This window comes from Scyliorhinus canicula, chromosome 13, assembly GCF_902713615.1.
Source record: "Scyliorhinus canicula chromosome 13, sScyCan1.1, whole genome shotgun sequence".
In the NCBI taxonomy this organism is placed as follows: Eukaryota; Metazoa; Chordata; class Chondrichthyes; order Carcharhiniformes; family Scyliorhinidae; genus Scyliorhinus; species Scyliorhinus canicula.
In genome coordinates, this window is record NC_052158.1 from 68,615,187 (window position 1) to 68,633,642 (window position 18,456).

At 46.4% G+C, this 18,456-nt stretch overlaps 1 protein-coding gene across 3 annotated transcripts; it reads left to right on the forward strand.

Annotated features, from left to right (window-relative positions):
• Window positions 1–621: 621 nt before the first annotated feature.
• On the forward strand, window positions 622–9,206 carry wdr53 (WD repeat domain 53). 3 transcript variants are annotated; one of them, XM_038816011.1, is made up of 3 exons: window positions 622–732; window positions 1,734–2,215; window positions 6,249–9,206. In XM_038816011.1, exons 2-3 carry the CDS (start codon window positions 1,736–1,738, stop codon window positions 6,867–6,869), a joined length of 1,101 nt encoding a protein of 366 aa, XP_038671939.1. In that variant the 5' UTR covers window positions 622–732; window positions 1,734–1,735; the 3' UTR covers window positions 6,870–9,206. The 3 variants fall into 3 exon arrangements, with proteins under 3 accessions (XP_038671939.1, XP_038671941.1, XP_038671940.1); XM_038816012.1 differs by having other exon boundaries at window positions 672–794; XM_038816013.1 differs by lacking the exon at window positions 1,734–2,215 and having other exon boundaries at window positions 641–732.
• The last annotated feature ends 9,250 nt before the right edge of the window (window positions 9,207–18,456 follow it).

The following is an 18,456-nucleotide window of genomic DNA, read 5'->3' on the forward strand; positions in this document are numbered from 1 at the left end:
ACAGGGGTGGGGGGGAGAGGGGCAGGTGGCGGGCGGGACAAGATGGGGGGGGGGGGGGTGGGAGCGCGCGGCACGGGGAGGGGATGGGAGCCAGCCACTCGGGGCTCGGAGCACGGGGGGCGGCGCCCGGAGCGCGTAGGGGCGGCGCCCGGAGCGCGTAGGGGCGGGGCCCGGAGCGTGTAGGGGCGGGGCTCGGCGCGCGGGGGGCGGGGCCGGGAGCGCGAGGGGCGGGGATCGGAGTCGAGGGGCGGGGATCGGAGCGCGGGGGGGCGGGGATGGGAGCGGGGGGGGGCGGGGATCGGAGCGCGGGGGGCGGGGATCGGAGCGCGGGGCGGGGAGCGCGGGGGGCGGGGCTCGGCGCGGGGATCGGAGCGCGGTGGCCGGGGGGCAGTGCTCGGAGCGCGGGGGCGGGGATCGGAGCGCGGGGGGGCGGGGATCGGAGCGCGGGGGGGCGGGGATCGGAGCGCGGGGGGGCGGGGATCGGAGCGCGGGGGGGCGGGGATCGGAGCGCGGGGGGCGGGGATCGGAGCGCGGGGCCGGGAGCGCGGGGGGCGGGGCTCGGCGCGCGGGGGGGCGGGGCCGGAAGCGCGGGGGCGGGGCCGGAAGCGCGGGAGGGCGGGGCTCGGAACGTGGGGGGGAAGGCCCGGAGCGCGAGGGGCGAGGCTCGGCGCGCGCGCGTGTCTGGCTTCCGTTGGTGATCGGCGTTGGTCCTGGCCTGGGCCGGGCCTGGAGGTGGGGTTCGGGGAGTGAATCTGCTTATCTGCCCGGGTCACTCGGCACAGCAGGACTACTGAGTATATGGAGGACTAGTTTGGATGGAGTGGGGCGAGGCGGATGGGAGGAGGCTATTGTGTTTTTGGGGGAAGAATATGATGGGGTCTATGGGTGGCACAGTGGTTAGCACTGCTGCCTTGCAGCACGAGGGAACCGGGTTCTTTTCTCACCTTGGGTGACTGTGGAGTTTGCACATCCTCCTGCGTCTGTGGGTTTCCTCTAGCTTCCTCCTGCAGTCCAAAGATTTCCGGTGGATTGCCCATGCCAAATTGCCCTTTGTGCCCAGGGCTGTACAGGTTAGGTGGGGTAATGGGGAGTGGACCTGGGTGGAGTGGACCTGGGTGGGGTGCCCTATCAAAGGATCGGTACAGACTCAATGGACCGAATGGCTTCCTGCACTGTAAGGATGCTATGGGGAGGAGTAGTGGTGGCGAATGAGTGGGGACGGGTGAGTAGCACGGTGAAATGTAGTGGTGTTAATGTAGTGAGGTTGGTGGGGGCTGGGGAAGGAATATCGTGGGGCTGGGCGATGGACTATATTGAAGTGGAGGTGAACTATAGTGTAGATGGGGGTGAATAGTGGCAGGGGAAATAGTGAGGGATGGATTGGGGAAAGGGGAGGAGATGGGTGGTGAACTGGGAGGGGATGTGAAGAGAGAGGGAAAAGAAAGTGTAGAGGGAGGGATAATGAAGGGGGAATGAGAGGAAGGGGGGAAGTGAGGGCTGTATTGAAGGGGAACAGGAGCATTCAATGTGAGGAGGGGATAGGTGGGAGCCGTGGATCTGGGAGTTGACCAGCCCAGTGAGGAGAAAAATATACAGGGTGCTGGAACTGATGAGGTGGAAAACCGATGCATTGTTGCTAATTAACAGTGGCCCTTTTACCCCATCTGAATATTTACTGTAGTTAGTGGAAGGGAAAACGGCCATTTTCATGTCAATTTGCACTTTTCTTTTAGGTATGGCCTCAAAGTGGACTGCAGGGGCTTCATCTACAGTGTTGTGCCTGGATGTTAACAGTGAGAGTGTTGTGGCATCAGGGGCAGAGAAAGGAGCCCTTACAATCTGGAACAGCCAAGGTGCTGCCATCAGTCACCTGAATCTCAGAGATGACGATGATGTCACCTGTGTGTCATTCTCGCAAACCTGTGATAGCATACTCTATGCATCACACAGCGAAGCAGTCAGCGTACTAGATATTCGAGCCCTCAAAGAACCCATTGAGTGCTTTCATGTGAATGAGGACGAGATAAACTGCTTGTCCATGAATGAAACAGGCAGCCATCTTGCTGCTGCAGATGATTCCGGATCAATAAAAGTCATAGACTTGGCAAGCAAGAAGGTCAGCCGCTCTCTACGGAGACATTCAAACATTTGCTCTTGTGTGACCTTCCGACCTCAAAGGCCACAGAGTTTACTCTCCTGTGGATTAGATATGCAGGTACATATTGTATGTTAGACATTTTGCCTGTGTGGTCACTTAACTGGAGATCAAAAGGGAACAGGAGAGACATTTAACACGTTTTTCAAGCAAGGTGTAATAATATGGGATCAGAAATTATTTCTTCCAATCAGTTAAGCAATTTTCTTCAGTATAACAAAGGTTGAAAACAATGGATCATCAGGCCAAAGATCATTCTTTATGATTCCAGTTGATAACCAGATATATATTTCAGTTTGGAAACATTCAGTACGATTTTTTCAACAACATACAGTGGGACATCTTAGTTTGAAGGCAAATACCTTCAAACGTACTTCAGAAGAAAATATGTTCTTTATATGAAATGATGTGTACGCCTTATGTAATCTGAACATTTTAGCACCATCAGTATTTTGCTGAGATCATTTATTGATTTGAATATAGAGAAAGAATTATGCATGTAAAGCTGCTCGTAAGATGCAAACATTCATTTGCATGAGTAAATTGGCCCTTTTGGGGCTTCAATTATGAAGCAAAATTGATCAGCCAGAAATGTTGCTGGAGGGGCAGAAAGAGTCTCTTTCTCTCTGTGGATCAGTTGTTGGCTCCATGCCCTGCATTGAGTCAGGCACGCAGTCCTATTCCGACCCAGCTTCAGGGCGGCACAGTGGTTAGCACTGCCGCCTCACAGTGCCAAGGACCTGGGTCCAATTCCAGTCTTGGGTGACTGCCTGCATGGAGTTTGAACGTGCTTCCCGTGTCTGCGTGAGTTTCCTCTGGGTGCTTCGGTTTCATCTCGCAGTCCAAAGATGTGCAGGTTAGGTGGATTGGCCATGCTAAATTGTCTCTTAGTGCCCAGGAATGTGCAGGTTAGGTTATGGGGTTACGTGAATAGGCTGGCATGGACGGGGAGTGGTGTGTTAGAGAGCTCTTTTGAAGGGTCGGTGTAGACCCAATGGGCTGAATGGCCTTCTGCACTGTAGGGATTCTCTGATTCTATGAAATATGTGAGAGGAGTCCAATGCTTATCCCTGAATATGTACACTATGTAGGTTTCTATTTGAAATCTGGATGGGTTTGCTTGCAAGCAAACAGAGGTTCTAAATAGTTTAACACAACCAATCTGCTTTGAATTAAAAATAAAATATTGCAGATGCTGGAAATCTGAAATCCAGAAAATGCTAGAAATACTCAGCAGGTCTGTCAGCTACACTGCTGCCAGACCTGCTGAGATTTTCCAGCATTTTCTGCTTTTAATTTCTATTCTTCCAGAGATGAGTCCCAGTGCTTTATTAACCTGTGTTGCTATGTTAATTATTATGAATCTTTATTATAAAATGGGCAATGTTAAAACGATACTGAACCACATAATGAAATATTAGTGCAGACAAAGGCTTGGTTGTAGAGGTATGTTTTAAAGCCTTTCTAAAGGGAGGAAAATGAGGTGGAGAGGTTTCCAGAGGGAATTCCAGAGCTTGGGAGTCAGGCAGCTGAAGGCATGGCCACCAATGGTGGTCCGATTAAAGTTGGGAATGCTCAAGAGACCAGGATTAGAGGACATCTTGGAGACCAGGATTAGAGGACACTGGATAAAAGCAAATTACTGCGGATGCTGGAATCTGAAACGGAAGGGACAATGCTGGAAATCTCAGCATGTCTGGCAGCATCTGTAGGGAGAGAAAAGAGCTAACGTTTCGAGTCCGATGACTCTTTGTCAAAGCTTAGAGGACATCTTGGTGTTGTGGGACTGAAGGAGGTAACAGAAGATGGGAAAGGGATTTGAAAACAGGAATGAGAATTTTAAATTTAAGATGTTTTTTAACCAGAGCCAGTGTAGTCAGTAAGCAGAGATGAGATCAGTGAACAGGACTTGATGGATACTGGCAGTAGAATTTTGATGGCAATAGGTTTATGGAGGATAGAGTTTGAGACACCAGCCAATAATGCGTTGGAATAATCAAGTCTGGATGTAACAAAAGGGACAGAATGGATATTTGAGGTTGAATCTATCTTTACCAAAACCTTCTATCATTGGAAGTAGTTTATCCTTATTTATTATGGTAAATGTTGACAGTAAATCGTGAGTGGAATTCCTAAGTCTAATTTGGGTGAGTTTGGCGGGGTGTTTCCCGCCGGCGATTTGGGTGAGATCCAGACCCGGATGCACCCATACTTAGTCATTTTTGGGGAGTTTCTCCCTGGTCCAGCTCACTTCAAAATTATGGAGAGCTGTTGCCCCTCCCTTCATCCCTCCTTTCATGGGCATGCCCCCCCCCCCCCCAGGTCCCGGCCCTTGGCACTGACGACCTGGCAGTGCATCGCAGGCACCCTGGCAGTGCCCAGGTTCCAGAGGGAAATCCAGGGTGCCACCCTGCCATGTCCCCGGCCACCCAGGGATCTCCAATGGCCTGGGAGACCCCTCACATGTCATTACACTTGGTCCACATTTGTGTGGACCAGTACTAACTGGCACACAGTCAAGTCTCGCTGGGGAGGGTGTTAGTTCCCGGGCACCAGGAGAATCCGGCGAATGCATATTTGCATGAGCCATTAGGTCTAGTGGGGCGAGATCCAGATTGCAATGTCTCATAAGGTTCGGTTGAATCTCGCGAGATTCAGTGGTCTTGTGACACCCATGTTGGGTGTGACGAGGCCGGCAAATCAACAATCAGAATTACTGGAAGTAAGACCTAGTAAGACCAGAAGGACAAGAGTAGCAGATGCATGGAAAAACACCTGCAAGTTCCCCTCCAAGCCACTCGCCATCCTGACTTGGAAATATATCACCATTCCTTCACTGTCGCTGGGTCAAAATCCTGGAACTCCCTCCCTAACAACACTGGATTTTCCCATACCATTTAGACTGTTACAGTTCAAGAAGGCAGCATGCCACCACCTTCTCGCTCACTGGGCTAAATCGCTGGCTTTTAAAGCAGGCCAGCAGCACGGTTCGATTCCCGTACCAGCCTCCCCGGACAGGCGCCGGAATGTGGCGACTAGGGACTTTTCACAGTAACTTCATTGAAGCCTACTCGTGACAATAAGCAATTTTCATTTCATGGGCATTTAGGGATGCACAATAAAATAATAATCTTTATTGTCACAAGTAGGCTTACATTAACACTGCAATGAAGTTATGGTGAAAAACCCCTCATCGACACATTCCGGCGCCTGTTCGGGTACACAGAGGGAGAATTCAGAATGTCCAATTCCCTACAGTTGCCTTGCCTACGATGACTGCTGCATGAAATAATAAAATGAACTTGGGGTCCCAATGACAATTATTGCACCCCAACTGCTGCTCAAGACTGAGACCAGTCAACTTAGGACAGTCCAGGGAGCCAACCTGTGACTTCTGGTCTGGGTGACTCAATGACTACTGACTGGGGAGATGGTGGTTTAGTGGTAATGTCGCGACTGGTAACCCAGTTGCCCAGGCTATTGCTCTAAGCGCATGGCTTCACATCCCACCATGACAGATGCTAGGATTTAAATTCAATTAATACATTTAAAATTGAAAGCTAGTTTCAGTAATGATTACCATGATAACTATCGGCAGTTGTAAAAACTCATCTGGCTCAATGTCTTCAGGGAAGGAAATCTGCCATCCTTACCCGGTCTGACCTACATGTGACTCCAGACCGACTGCAGTGTGATTGACTCGAAACTGTTCTCTGCAATGGCCGAGCAAGCCTCTCAGTTCAGGGGGAATTAGGGATAGACTACAAATGCTGGCCGGGCCAGTGATGAACACATCCCATGAAAGAATAAAATTTAAAAAGTAGATAACCTGGACAGGAAAGTTTCCTGTACCTGTATTCTTAATATCTTGAGTTCCAATATTATTGGGTGTTAGCCGACAAAGGAAAAAGCCATATCTTCAGTTTCTATTCCTGTGCAAATAACTGTCACCCCAAATGTCCTAGGTGATCACAGTGCTTTTCTTTAATATCCTGGCAGTTAGTTCACTCTTGGCTGATAAATTGTAAGGACATTTAATCCAACTGTCATCCATTCACTTCTAACATACTTTGCTTTCTTATTTCCTGGAAAGGTGATGTTGTGGAACTTGCAGAAAACACGCCCTGTTTGGACTGTGAGCCTTCAGGACATAGCACAAGAAGAGATGGAAGGAATGCAACAGCAAGCTGGTTGCCAACTTTTCAATCCGCCACTGGCCCACTTCACAACAGTTGCCAACTGTGGCAACATATTTGCCTGTGGAGCTGAAGACGGCAGGATACGGTTATTCAGAGTGACAGGAACAAGGTTTGAGTTCGAATATGGGTTCCGTGGTCACAGTCTGGGTGTTTCTCAGGTTCATTTTCTGAACTCTCTCTCCCATCCTTACTGGCTGATTTCTGGAGGGAATGATGCAAAAGTCATGCTGTGGGACGTCAGTAAGCAAATCATAACTGATGGCAAAGGCCCTTTAAAATCGGCTGGGAAAAAGTCAGTTAGCTCCACTGCTAAAGAAGGTGTTGGGGCTAGAAAAAGTGACCGTGGTGCAAAAGGCTGTAAAGGAAATAAAAGTAATCACATTTTGCCAAAACATAGTATTGACCATGGAGAAAAAGTGAATTGGATTACTGCTGTGGACATAAAGGGCTGTAAAAATATACTAGTTGCTGACCAGAGTTGTCAGATATCACTGTACCCTCTAACAAACTTCTAGGTAATGCAGTGAATGATAATAAAGATGCTAGTGGCTGTGGCTTAGTAAAACCGAGGGAGTATAAGTAAATCAGTGGAGTTCCAGCAAAATCTGAGGAAGTTTTAATCGAAACCCAGAGGTACTTGGTGAAATTTGAGGGTCACCCACATGCATTTTCTTATCAATAGGTTTGACATATGACCTTTTTGACTAGCATGTATAACCCAGATGACCAGTAGAAAAATCAAACAAGCAGCAGCCTCTCAAACCGGCATAATTATAAATGTTCTTTCAATTTAATGGAATTATACAGAATAAGCCTTGTACATAGAATTTTATCCTGTAACTGCCTGGGAATTGGAGGTATCTATAATGAGGTTTGGGGTCTAGCAGTATTTTATGGGAGCACTTTGACAGCACTGGGAGGGAGCCCTTCAATCTGGGAATATTCAAGGAGGGATCATTGGGGTGGTTCCCTGGCAACTAGAAGCAGTAGTTGGTAGTTCTGATATCAGAGTACTGGAAACGTGAACAGTGGGTTCTGGAGCACTGAGGAAAGATTCAAACAATATCTGGGAGGGGTGGGGCTGGTCCTGGGATCCAGCTGGATTGGACAAGAAGTTTTAGAATATTGGTTTATAAGCTCTTTTGTATTAAAAACACGTTTTGATCTTGAAAATGTTTCATGAGAAATTTTTCTAATTGAAGTTTCAACATCAACAAAAAGGGCTGTGACTAAATAAAAATCCTTCCTTGAGAAATCACTCTTAATAACCTTCAATAAAGAAAGCAAAATTGCAGGTACTGATTAATGGTGTTTTCTGGCTGAGCAGTTCATAATAGATCACAGTATTTGTTAACCAAGGCAGACTTAAGCTGAAATAAAACTTTGAAAATTCAATCTCCTATTTCCTTCTAATTCATTTTCTGGGGCTTTCCCCAGAAAGTGAAGTGGCACCTCATTTTACCTGTCAAGTCATCCTGATGGATAGTTTGAACACTGGGAAATTGAATAAACTGTACGTGCTCAGATGTGGTTAAAAGGCCCAGGCGGTTTTAAGGTACAACAACCTTGTTGATACCAAGGTTTTTGAAACAGGCTGAGGCCTTAAAGTAAGCACTTTGCTGAAGTACACTTCAAGGAAATCAGTGACTACCTAATAATGTTGTTTCAGTCTGTCCAGTTGACAGAATTTTCCAACATCCACCGCTGTGCTTTATTTACAAGTACACAAACAACCAGGGCCTTTACCCATTTTCACTCGGAGTCAGGATCCTTCGATTATGGGATTGTACCAATATCCTGGACCTCTGGCAGACAAATGTCCCACCTCATTACATTTCTGATGCAGGAATCCAGCAGTTTCGACCTTAAGATCATGAAATACAAACCAACCTTGATTGTCTTCAAGATATGGATCTCCTCCTTCGTTTAAAATCTGGAGAGAAAATCTTTATTTGGCATTATAATGCATATTGACAAAGCTGCAGAGTAATTGTCCATAAATGTATTGTGACTTGTGTCTGTTTATGTTGCATGCATGGTAAATTCCACAAATGGGAACTGTAATAATTTTGCCAAGCCCAGTCTTCCAACATCAAGTCCATCAATGAAGTAACAAAAAAGAGCACTGCTGCGCATTACAATACATACATCCAAGCCCGGGGACCTACAGAGATGTTGGTCCGGGTTGGAGAAGTGGGTAATCCCCATTGGGTGAGCTCTCCCTGCTCAACAGTAAATTCATATTCCACAAAGCCCACTATCTATTGACGATCCCTCGTGTCCTTCAAGGCCACCATAACACACTCCCCCTCAAGTCCATTTTTCCCTCAGAACTCCCAAAGCGAGGAGATCTCTTCTGCCTTTTCATGATCAGGCTGAGGTCCATCAAGGACAGAACTGAATCTGGAAGTGTGAACTGAATTGGACTCCGAGTTCTCTTTGGGCTGTTGCCCTGCACGAACGATGGTCACCTCTGTGGTCGGTAGTGAGGCTTGTACGGGGATGGACTCCCTCCATCTGAGATGGTCCAGGTGTTTCTTCAAGACATCCTGGACCTTCGCTTTGTAGGATACTGGTCCCACTTTCTCCATTATGACTTTAGGCATCCAACTGGAGTCATCTCCGAAGTTCCTCACACAGACCAGATCACCTGACATGAACATTATTTCGGTTCTCGCTGAGTCATGCTTTATTTTCTGGTTCTCTTGTTGAGACTCCACCCTCCTTGCCAGGTTTGAGAATAGGAGACTTTATTTCGTATGAAGCTGTCATCCCATTAACAGTTCCGCTGGGGTGTTTCCTGTTGAAATATGAGGAGTAGTCCTATAATCGAATAAAAAATGTGGCTTCTATTGATGTTGCTGGTTGTTTTTTCATGCTGATTTTAAAGGTCAGCACTACCTGTTATGCCATTCCATTCGACAATGGGTGATAAGGTGCTGTTCTAATGTGTCTGATGCCATTGGATTACATGAAACTTTGGAACTCACCGCTGGTGAAGGCCATGCCATTGTTGGAAACTAGGATATCCATTATGCCATGCGTGCAAAAACTCTTGTCGTAGTTTCTCAATCGTAGTGCAGGAGGATGTGGAGTCCATGTGTATCTCCAACCATTTGGAGTGTGAATCGACGAGGATCAAAAACATAGAACTGATAAAAGGCCTGGCACTCGCATCCAGGGCCTGCCTGGCCTCCCCCATGGCTGAAGGGAGGCTGAGGGAATCCTTGATTATCCTGGCATGACCCACACTGCTTCAACAAGTGTGTGATGTCTGAGTCGAGACCGGGCCATCAGATGGAGATCCTGTCGAGCATTTTCATTTTAGCTATCCCAAGGTGGCTTTTAGTAGCTCCAGTACAATTGGGGCTGCCCGGGTAGGGACGTCCCACAAAATAGTACCGTCCTCAACACTGAGTTCATCGTTCTTAGTCAGATAAGGTTTCATGTCATCTCAGGGTTGTCTTTGGACTCCGCCGTTCAGGATCATAAGCTTCAATTTTGACAGTGTTGGATCCTTTTGCATCCAGGTCTTGATTTGCTTGCAGATACTGGTAAAGTCTCTAAAGAATTTAGGGTCATCGTAAGCTCTTCTAAGGCTGGCAGGAGAGCCAGACTTGTGGGTAGCGGGAGGCAACTCAATTCATCAACATTAGCAATTCGCATTCCTGGGCTGTGTTCTGTAAGGTATATTCATAGGCTGCAAGTAACAGGGCCCAACGCAACAGGGGGAATTGCCTTATCCTCTTTAAAAAGCCCCAGTAAGGGCTTGTGGTCAGATACTATTGTCAATCACCTGCCATAGACGTACTGGTGAAACATTTTTGCACCAAACATGACCGCCAAGCCCTCCTTCTCAGTTTGCGAATACTTTGGCTCGGCATCCGAGAGAGTCCGAGGTGATGGGACTTTCTGTCTCGTCTTTCCAGCAGTGTGAAAGTACCGCACCAACCCCGTACGAGGAAGCATCACACCTCAGAATGAGTTCCTTTTTGGGGTCGAAATGGGCCAATATATTAGATGACAGCAGCTACTGTTTTACTTCTCAAAGGCCTCCACCTGTGGTGCCTCCCTCCCAAGACTATTTCAGGTACTTTTGCAGTAGTATGTGTAGGGGAGACAGCAAGGAGACCAAATTCGAGATAAAACTCCCGAAATAATTTACTAATCCCAGGAAGGATTTCAATTCCGCAGTGTTTCTTGGAGTTGGTACTTTCCTGATGGCCCTCACCTTGTTCTCCACTGGATGTAGCCCTTTTTTATCCACTTATCCACCCAATAGCTCAAACACGACACTTTTCTCACTTGAAAAACACATTTTTCCCTTTTCAGATGTACCCCAGCTTTCTAAAATCGTCACAAGACCTCTTCTAGATTTATCAAGTGCTCTCATTCTGAAGTCTACCGCTACTTTAGGTAACCCTTGGAGTATGTTCTTCATAATCCATTGGTACATGGTGCACGCTGACTGGACCCCGAAGGAAAAGTGAGTAAACTCATACAGGCCCTTATGCATGTTGATCATTACATATTTGGGGAAGTGTCGTCACACTAAGGCTAAAGATGGGAGTGGCTCATATCTAGCTTAGTGAATGTCTGGCCACCTGCGAGTTTGGCATATACCTCTTCTACTCAAGGCATGAGGTACCTATCCAGTTTAAAAACCCAGTTGACCGTAAGCTTATAATCCTCACAGAGATGGACCACTTTGTTGGTTTAAGGATGGGTATGACAGGTGCTGTCCACTCTGCGAATAGCCACCAGTATAGCCTCCCCCACACCCTACTATCGAAGCCGGAATGGCTCACCCAGCCCTACCTCAGCCGTATCTGGTCCTTTACCATCAGATGGGTCTAATGTAACAGCACCAAGTCTGCTTTCAGGCCGTTCAGATGTGAGAAAACTGGCGCTCTTTTCACCGGTCCCCCTAACCCTCGTACATTCCACTCGACCACTCTGATCGGGGGTCTCTCACCCTCACCCTCTCCCCCCCCCCCCCCCCACCGCACCCTTCCTACCCGCCATGACCATCCTTTCAGGCTCAGCCGGGGGGGGAGGGCTGTAGGGGAGGCTGTTTGGCTGACAGTCGAGCATCATCCAACTGGGTAATGAGTCTTTTTGCTTTCCAATTGGAGTAGGAAGGCAGCGTGTCACAGGGATGGATGTGTTGGCCGTTTCATGGCTTGAGAATGTGGGCAGAACATGTGATGAATCACAGTTTGAAACCCAAATGTTCCCCCATTATTCTAGAGCAATTGGAGCTTTAAAATCTGAGATATATTTATGTTGGGTGAGAGTATCACATGATATGCATCAAAAATGCGGTTCAGTTGTACAGCACAATTTAATTGAATGATGGAGCAGGCCAGAGGGGCTGAATGGTTTATTCCTTTTCCTGTGTTCTTTGGACAAATATTCATTACAGAATTGTTGGAGCAATAAACCTATCTTAGACATTTGCAACATCTAATGTTGCATTACTGCATTTACACAGTCTTCAGATAACAATCACCAAGATTGGTAAATTAAATCAGTGTGCTGACTGCTTATAAAGTGCCAAGCACTAAATTTGTGATATGTCCTCTGCCTCACTGCTGCCAGTTGCCGCATATTAGTGCTGAGCTGGCTGGATTAATTACTGCGACTGGCCTCACAGTGGGAACAAGAGAAAAACTACTTCTGATTGGGATTGAGTGAGCTTTAAGAGCAAGCGTGCCTGTGACTGATGAGGACAGGCTCAAAATTAGCTGCAAAGCTCTCAGTGCTTATATAGCATTTTGGTTCTCAAGACTTGCAGAACTATTCTCCAGAGGAGTCAGTTACTGCAGGAATGGAAGAAACAGAGGCAAGAATATTCTGGAAAATGCTTTTTCTTGGCTTGCTCATTTTCTCTCTTAACTGTTAAAAATCCAACAATTGCCATATGTCACGCTAGAGATGATTCATGTATCACAGCCATCAGTATTTCTTGCTGACTCAATGTTTTGAGGTCTCAGTCTGTATGTAACAATCAGCACAGACTGGGCCTCCTTCTCTTCCGTGCCATTCCTACCTGTCTCTTGCAGTTATGAGATTCAACTTCCTGCACACTAAGCAGGAATTTTGTCAAGAATACAAATCCCTGCCCGCAGCGTTTAACAGCACAAATCGCGAGAGTAGCAGGAGAGCTGAATGAAAATAGATCAAGGGCACTGGATGGCAATGATGGAACAGTGAGAAGGGTAAAAGAGATGATAATGAAGATGAGAGAGAATGGGTGGTCATGAAAAGAAAGAAGGGGGAATTATAGGTAGCATTGAAGAGGAAAAGGAACACAGTGGATGGCAATAATGGAACAAGGGTATGGGATCTACAGATAGCATTGAAGGGAAGCAGAAAGGGGCCTTAAATGAATGTAATTGAGATGAGAGAATAAATTGCATTGAAGTAGAGAGGGAAGTGTAAGTGGAGGACTGAGGGGGAGAATCAATGGCAATAAAGAAGTGAAAGGGGCAAAAGCTCGGAGCAGTGTTTTGGAGTGGAAGAGAAGAGAAGCTAGAAGTAGAGATTTGGCTTGAAGGTAGGAGATGATTAGTACTGTATTAACGGAAAGGGAATGCAGAGGAAGAGGGCAGGTATCAGTTGAGATTCAGCTTAAACTGGGATGGGTAAGGGTGCCAGTTTGATTGGGAGTTCAACAAGAGGGACAGTTTTAAATGAGGGGAGTGTGTAGCCATTTGGGATGGCCACTTACAACCAGGAACAGAGAAGGTCGCAAAGCATAGCGGGAAAAAATGGACAATGCGAATTTCAGGCAGGCTCAGAGCCTGAATGTATATTTGTGTGTGAGGAATCCAGACGGTATCGAAACCCCCAACCGATTAGCATTTGATGGCCCATCTCCGCCAGACAAAGGACTGATACTTGAGCGACCGATACAGTCCCAGACATTTCGGCGCCACTTCCTGTACTCGGGAAGCGTAAACAACAGGGTCAATGACCGATTGGGTCGTGCCCAGCCATCAAGGCACCCTCCCATTTATTGGTTCGAATCGAACATAGTGATCAGGAATCACCCAATTAGTGGGGTCCAAACTGAAGGACCGCCCAAAAGAGCGCAAAAACCCCCAAGAATAAAAAGAGAGTCCACCATGTGTTCGGCCTCTCTTGGACCTGGCGCCCCGGCAACGTCCACTTCCAATTGCAGCACCACCAGAAGCAAGTTCAAGTTCAACGCCTGCTACCAGACGGATGGGCCCAGCTGAGCAGCAGCTACTTCTACAGACCCAATAGATCCAGAATCGAACAACGGCCACTGTTCCTCTGACCTAAGCTGGGTGCCTGAAGTTAAGTACAGGTTGTCATAGTCGATGGATGTAGTTTAACTAGTAGTGTTTATGTTGCATGACTAATTGTGTGTAAATAAAGTACCCTTGAACTTGAACTAACTAACTGCTAACTGGTGTCTGGTTCTTTAATCAATAGCCGGTTGAACCTTGTGGTGGTATCATTTGATACCTGGCAACACTGAGCAATATCCAAAGGAAGGAGGGCAACCTCATTGATTCCATATTCATAGTAGGTAAAAAAGGCAACAAGTGCTAATTTAATCCAGGAAGGTTGGAGGAGTAGAGAATCTAAAGGAAAGGATGGGGAGTTGGATGGCATTTAGTGTATCTGTGAACTGGATGTGAAACGAGTTAAGTGCCTCTGTGAACTGAGGTTGGAATGGACCTGGGAGAGTTGGGATAACTGATGTCTTGTTGGTCTGTTGAAAAACAAAGATGATAATGTTAATCTAACCTCCCCAGTATGTTAGTGTAAGAATGTAATTTCAGAGATTCCATTAGTAACCACAAAAAGGAGCTATTCCTAAGAATTGTACAGCAGCCACATGGCTGTAACTAGCTCCCAAAATGTCTCTTTGCCGAGGAGCCTCTCTCATATGGCGCAGTTTCACACTCTGAGTCCTGATTGATCACACAGGCCATGTGACCCTTACTCTGCTGTGTTGCCCTTAAAGGAGTAGTTAGCTTTAAATTACCCCCTAAAGGTCAAGTTGCTTGCATTTTAGAGGGCTAAAAAAAATCAGAAAATTGAGATACATCTAAATGATTAACCAGAATGGCAGCATTCAAGTTAAAAGAAAATCGAAGATTTCCAAGGGAGCATGTGCTTGGTTTGCCAGAAAACGGCATTATCAATTTTTCCCTTTCAATATTTGGATTTTCCCTCTTCATGTTTTCAGCTTTTCTTTGATCCAAAACAAATGAAAGAATGTTGGGTATAGCTACAGATTTAGTTACAAAACCCACGTTTTTTTTGTTCATCTCATATAGGCTCATAAAGAGATCCATTCTTGAGTTGGCAGCTTTTTGGGTGCCGTGCCAGCTTTTCAAAGCCGTTGTCAAGCTGTTGCTAGCTTTTAGGTTGGCTTGTAAGATGATTGGCTGCCTCTCAACATGGTATCTAGCCATGGCCTACTGCAAAAAAACTCTTCAGTTACCTGATTCAACACTCTGTAATTGTTTAATTTCTGAGTGGCACTTTATTTTTGAGCAGTCTACTGAAAAGCCAGAGGCTGGTTTAGGGCCATTTGGTATTTGTTTCAGTACAGTACAGTAAAATTGACCTCATATGTAAGTACTAGATAGTCACACTCTAGTATACATTACTGATCTCAATGAATAGCTTTAGTCATATTGGGTCTTGGCTCTTAAATAAAAGTGACTTGCAGTTTACCATAAAGAGCGTTTCTTGGGAAACACTGTTCACTTCACTACATCCATCATTGCACCTTACTACCTGAAGGAACACACTGCACACTCACGATATCCATCATCACACTTTACCACCTGGAAAACATAAGGGCATAAAAAATCGGAGGAGCAATTGCCCATTCGTCCACTCAAGTCTGCTCTGCCATTCAATAAGGTCTGATTTCAATTTCAACTCCACTTTGTGATCTGACGCCCCCTATCCCTTGAACCTCTCACAGCCCTGCCAATGTGCCCCAGTTCTAGACTCTCTAACAGGAGGGAACAGGCTCTCATCTGCTATCCATCGTCTCAAAGTACACATACATAGTTAAGCACGGTAGCATTGTGGATAGCACAAATGCTTCACAGCTCCAGGGTCCCAGGTTCGAATCCCGGCTTGGGTCACTGTCTGTGTGGAGTCTGCACGTTCTACCTGTGTGTGCATGGGTTTCCTCCGGGTGCTCCGGTTTCCTCCCACAGTCCAAAGATGTGCAGGTTAGGTGGATTGGCCGTGATAAATTGCCCTTAGGGTCCAAATTTCCCCTAGTGTTAGGTGGGGTTACTGGGTTATGGGGATAGGGTGGAGGTATGGGCTTGGGTAGGGTGCTCTTTTCAAGAGCCGGTGCAGACTCGATGGGCCGAATGGCCTCCTTCTGCACTGTAAATTCTATAATATCCCCTCAAACCTTATCAGAATCCTATCCGTTTCATGAGAAAACTCGAGTGTAGCCCCATTCAACTCAATGCCTTCTCACAGGGCAATCATATAAACTGAGTAGTTTATCTAATGGACCATCATTGCATTGCCTCAAAGACGTATATATTTCTTTAGAGATGGCCACCAAAACCATATACAGTCCTTCAAATATGATCTCATTAAAACCCCGTACAATTATAGTAATTGTTTCTGACACTTGTACTCCAAGGTCTACAGACAATTTGCCTTCTAATTGCTTCCTGTGCCTGCATGGTAACTGTATATGTTTTATGTACAAGAACATACAAATTCATTTGAACATCCAACATTTCATAGTTCCTCACCATTTAAAATATATCCTGCTATCTTTTCTTATTCCTAATATGAATAACCAGATTTGTCCATATTACACCTCATTTACTACCTTCTTGACCACTTATTAATCCATGTATATCTCTTTGCAGGTACTTTGAGCTAGATTTTCTCAGCCCTGTGTTTGGAAACAGGGATCAGGAGAATGGGGGAATCTATGTCTGCCCATCTATGGCGTATTTCCCAAGGATGGCCTAGGGACAAAGTAGGCAGCTTGCTCCACAGATGTGGGCAGCCAATTAGAACAATTGAAGACCCACTTAGCAATAATTTCCCATTGGCAATGGCAATTTTCCGCTGTTGAAATGGCTTCCCACTGATTGCAGAGCCCAGCAGGAATCTAGAGGGCCATCAATGTCCTACACTGCCATGAAAGAATCACCAGATTGAAAGGCCACAGCCACGGCCAAAACTAATCCTGAGGCAGGGCTCCCTCTTTACAGCGACTACAGCCTCTTCATTCCCAAATTTGCAGAAGATTTCCGAAGAGTCTGCACTGCCTTTCCACCTCAGTAGCACTCATCTCTCCAGCTGTCCTGGGCTCTAGGCCCTCTCATTGGGCCTATTACCTCAGGTATTTAGCCGCCATCCTTAATAAGATAGCCAATGCAGGGGCTTTCGCTGGGAGGCCACCTCCCTGAAGATTGCAGGTGCTCGGGACCTCAGTATCATCCTGCGTCAGGGTCCTGTTGCCCACCAGAAAACTCAGCACCTTCTGTCCTCCTCGAAGCTTACTTTCTCACCTAGCTTTGTACCATCAACAAACTTAGTTACATTACTCTCTGCCCCTTCACCGAAGTATATAATATGACGGAACACATCACTGATATCATCCCAGTCATTTCATCACCTGGAGGAACACCAAATATTCTGCTATCCATCGTCTCAAAGTACCTATAATAAAGTAGAAAAATCTTAATTTAAAAAAAATTAGTATTATCTCCATAGTCAGAACATTGCAAGGGCAGCACGGTGGCCAAGTGGTTAGCACAACCGCCTCACGGCGCTGAGGTCCCAGGTTCGATCCCGGCTCTGGGTCACTGTCTGTGTGGAGTTTGCACATTCTCCCCGTGTCTGCGTGGGTTTCGCCCCCACAACCCAAAAATGTGCAGAGTAGGTGGATTGGCCACGCTAAATTGCCCCTTAATTGGAAAAAATAATTGGGTAATCTAAATTTATAAAAAAAAAGAACATTGCTAATTGACCCATGAGGCATTCTTCACTGGTAAACTAAAATAAAATAGAGACCAAAATTAACTCGCAAAAAGGATCACCTTTGTTTATTTTGGTCAACACATACATAGTTAAGGATCCCTTTTCTGGTGAAAGTACCTCAGGTATCAGATAACGATAAAGTCGCCATAGTCACAGGTGACCACAGGCTGCTTTCATCTTTTGAGGGTGAGAGCTGATGGTTTAATGTGAGGCTCACCACACCTCATGCAATGGACAAGGTTGAGAAGATGAGCACTTCATGACTAACCTCAGCCAGTATGGGGATTGAATCCACACTGCTGGCCTCACCCTACAACACAAACCAGCTGTCTCGCCAACTGAGCTAAACTGGTCCCCGACCTCAGGTATACCGGAATGTTTGTTCCCGTCAGGAATTGATCCAGTGCTCTCAGGATGAATCATCTGTCAGCTGGCAGCTTGGTCCAGAAGCCTGCTGCTGGAAAAGAAGAACCACTTCCCCATGTTAATTTATATACAGTCCCCAGACCGCCCCAAACTATTAAACTGATTGTCTAGTCCCTTCATTATTTTATAGACATCATTCAAATCAGACTCAAATCTACACCTTTCTAAAGTAGACAGATCCAGCGAAAGAGTTTTGCAAACCTGCATTTTTATTTTAATTGTCCCATAAAATAGTAGTGGCAGGAGGAGTCTGGATACATACCATGGATCATTTTGTGTGGATAGTTACAGGCTGTGTTTCGTGATTCAGTTCAGGGGAATTTATACCTGTGAGATAGGGTGGAAGTGGGTGGCACGGTGGCGCAGTGGTTTGCACTGCTGCCTCATGGTGCCGAGGTCCCAGGTTCGATCCCAGCCCCGGGTCACTGTCCGTGTCGAGTTTGCACATTCTCCCCGTGACTGCGTGGGTCTCACCCCCACAACCCAAAACATGTGCAGGATATGTGGATTGGCCATGCTAAATTGCTCCTAAATTTAAAAAGATAATAAAATAAAGCAGCTTTGGGTGTCATGGGCTGGCTATAATTGACGTGCAAACCTGATTATAGTAAAGGGTATGGACTGAGCGTTGCATTAAACAATGTTTCTCAGTAG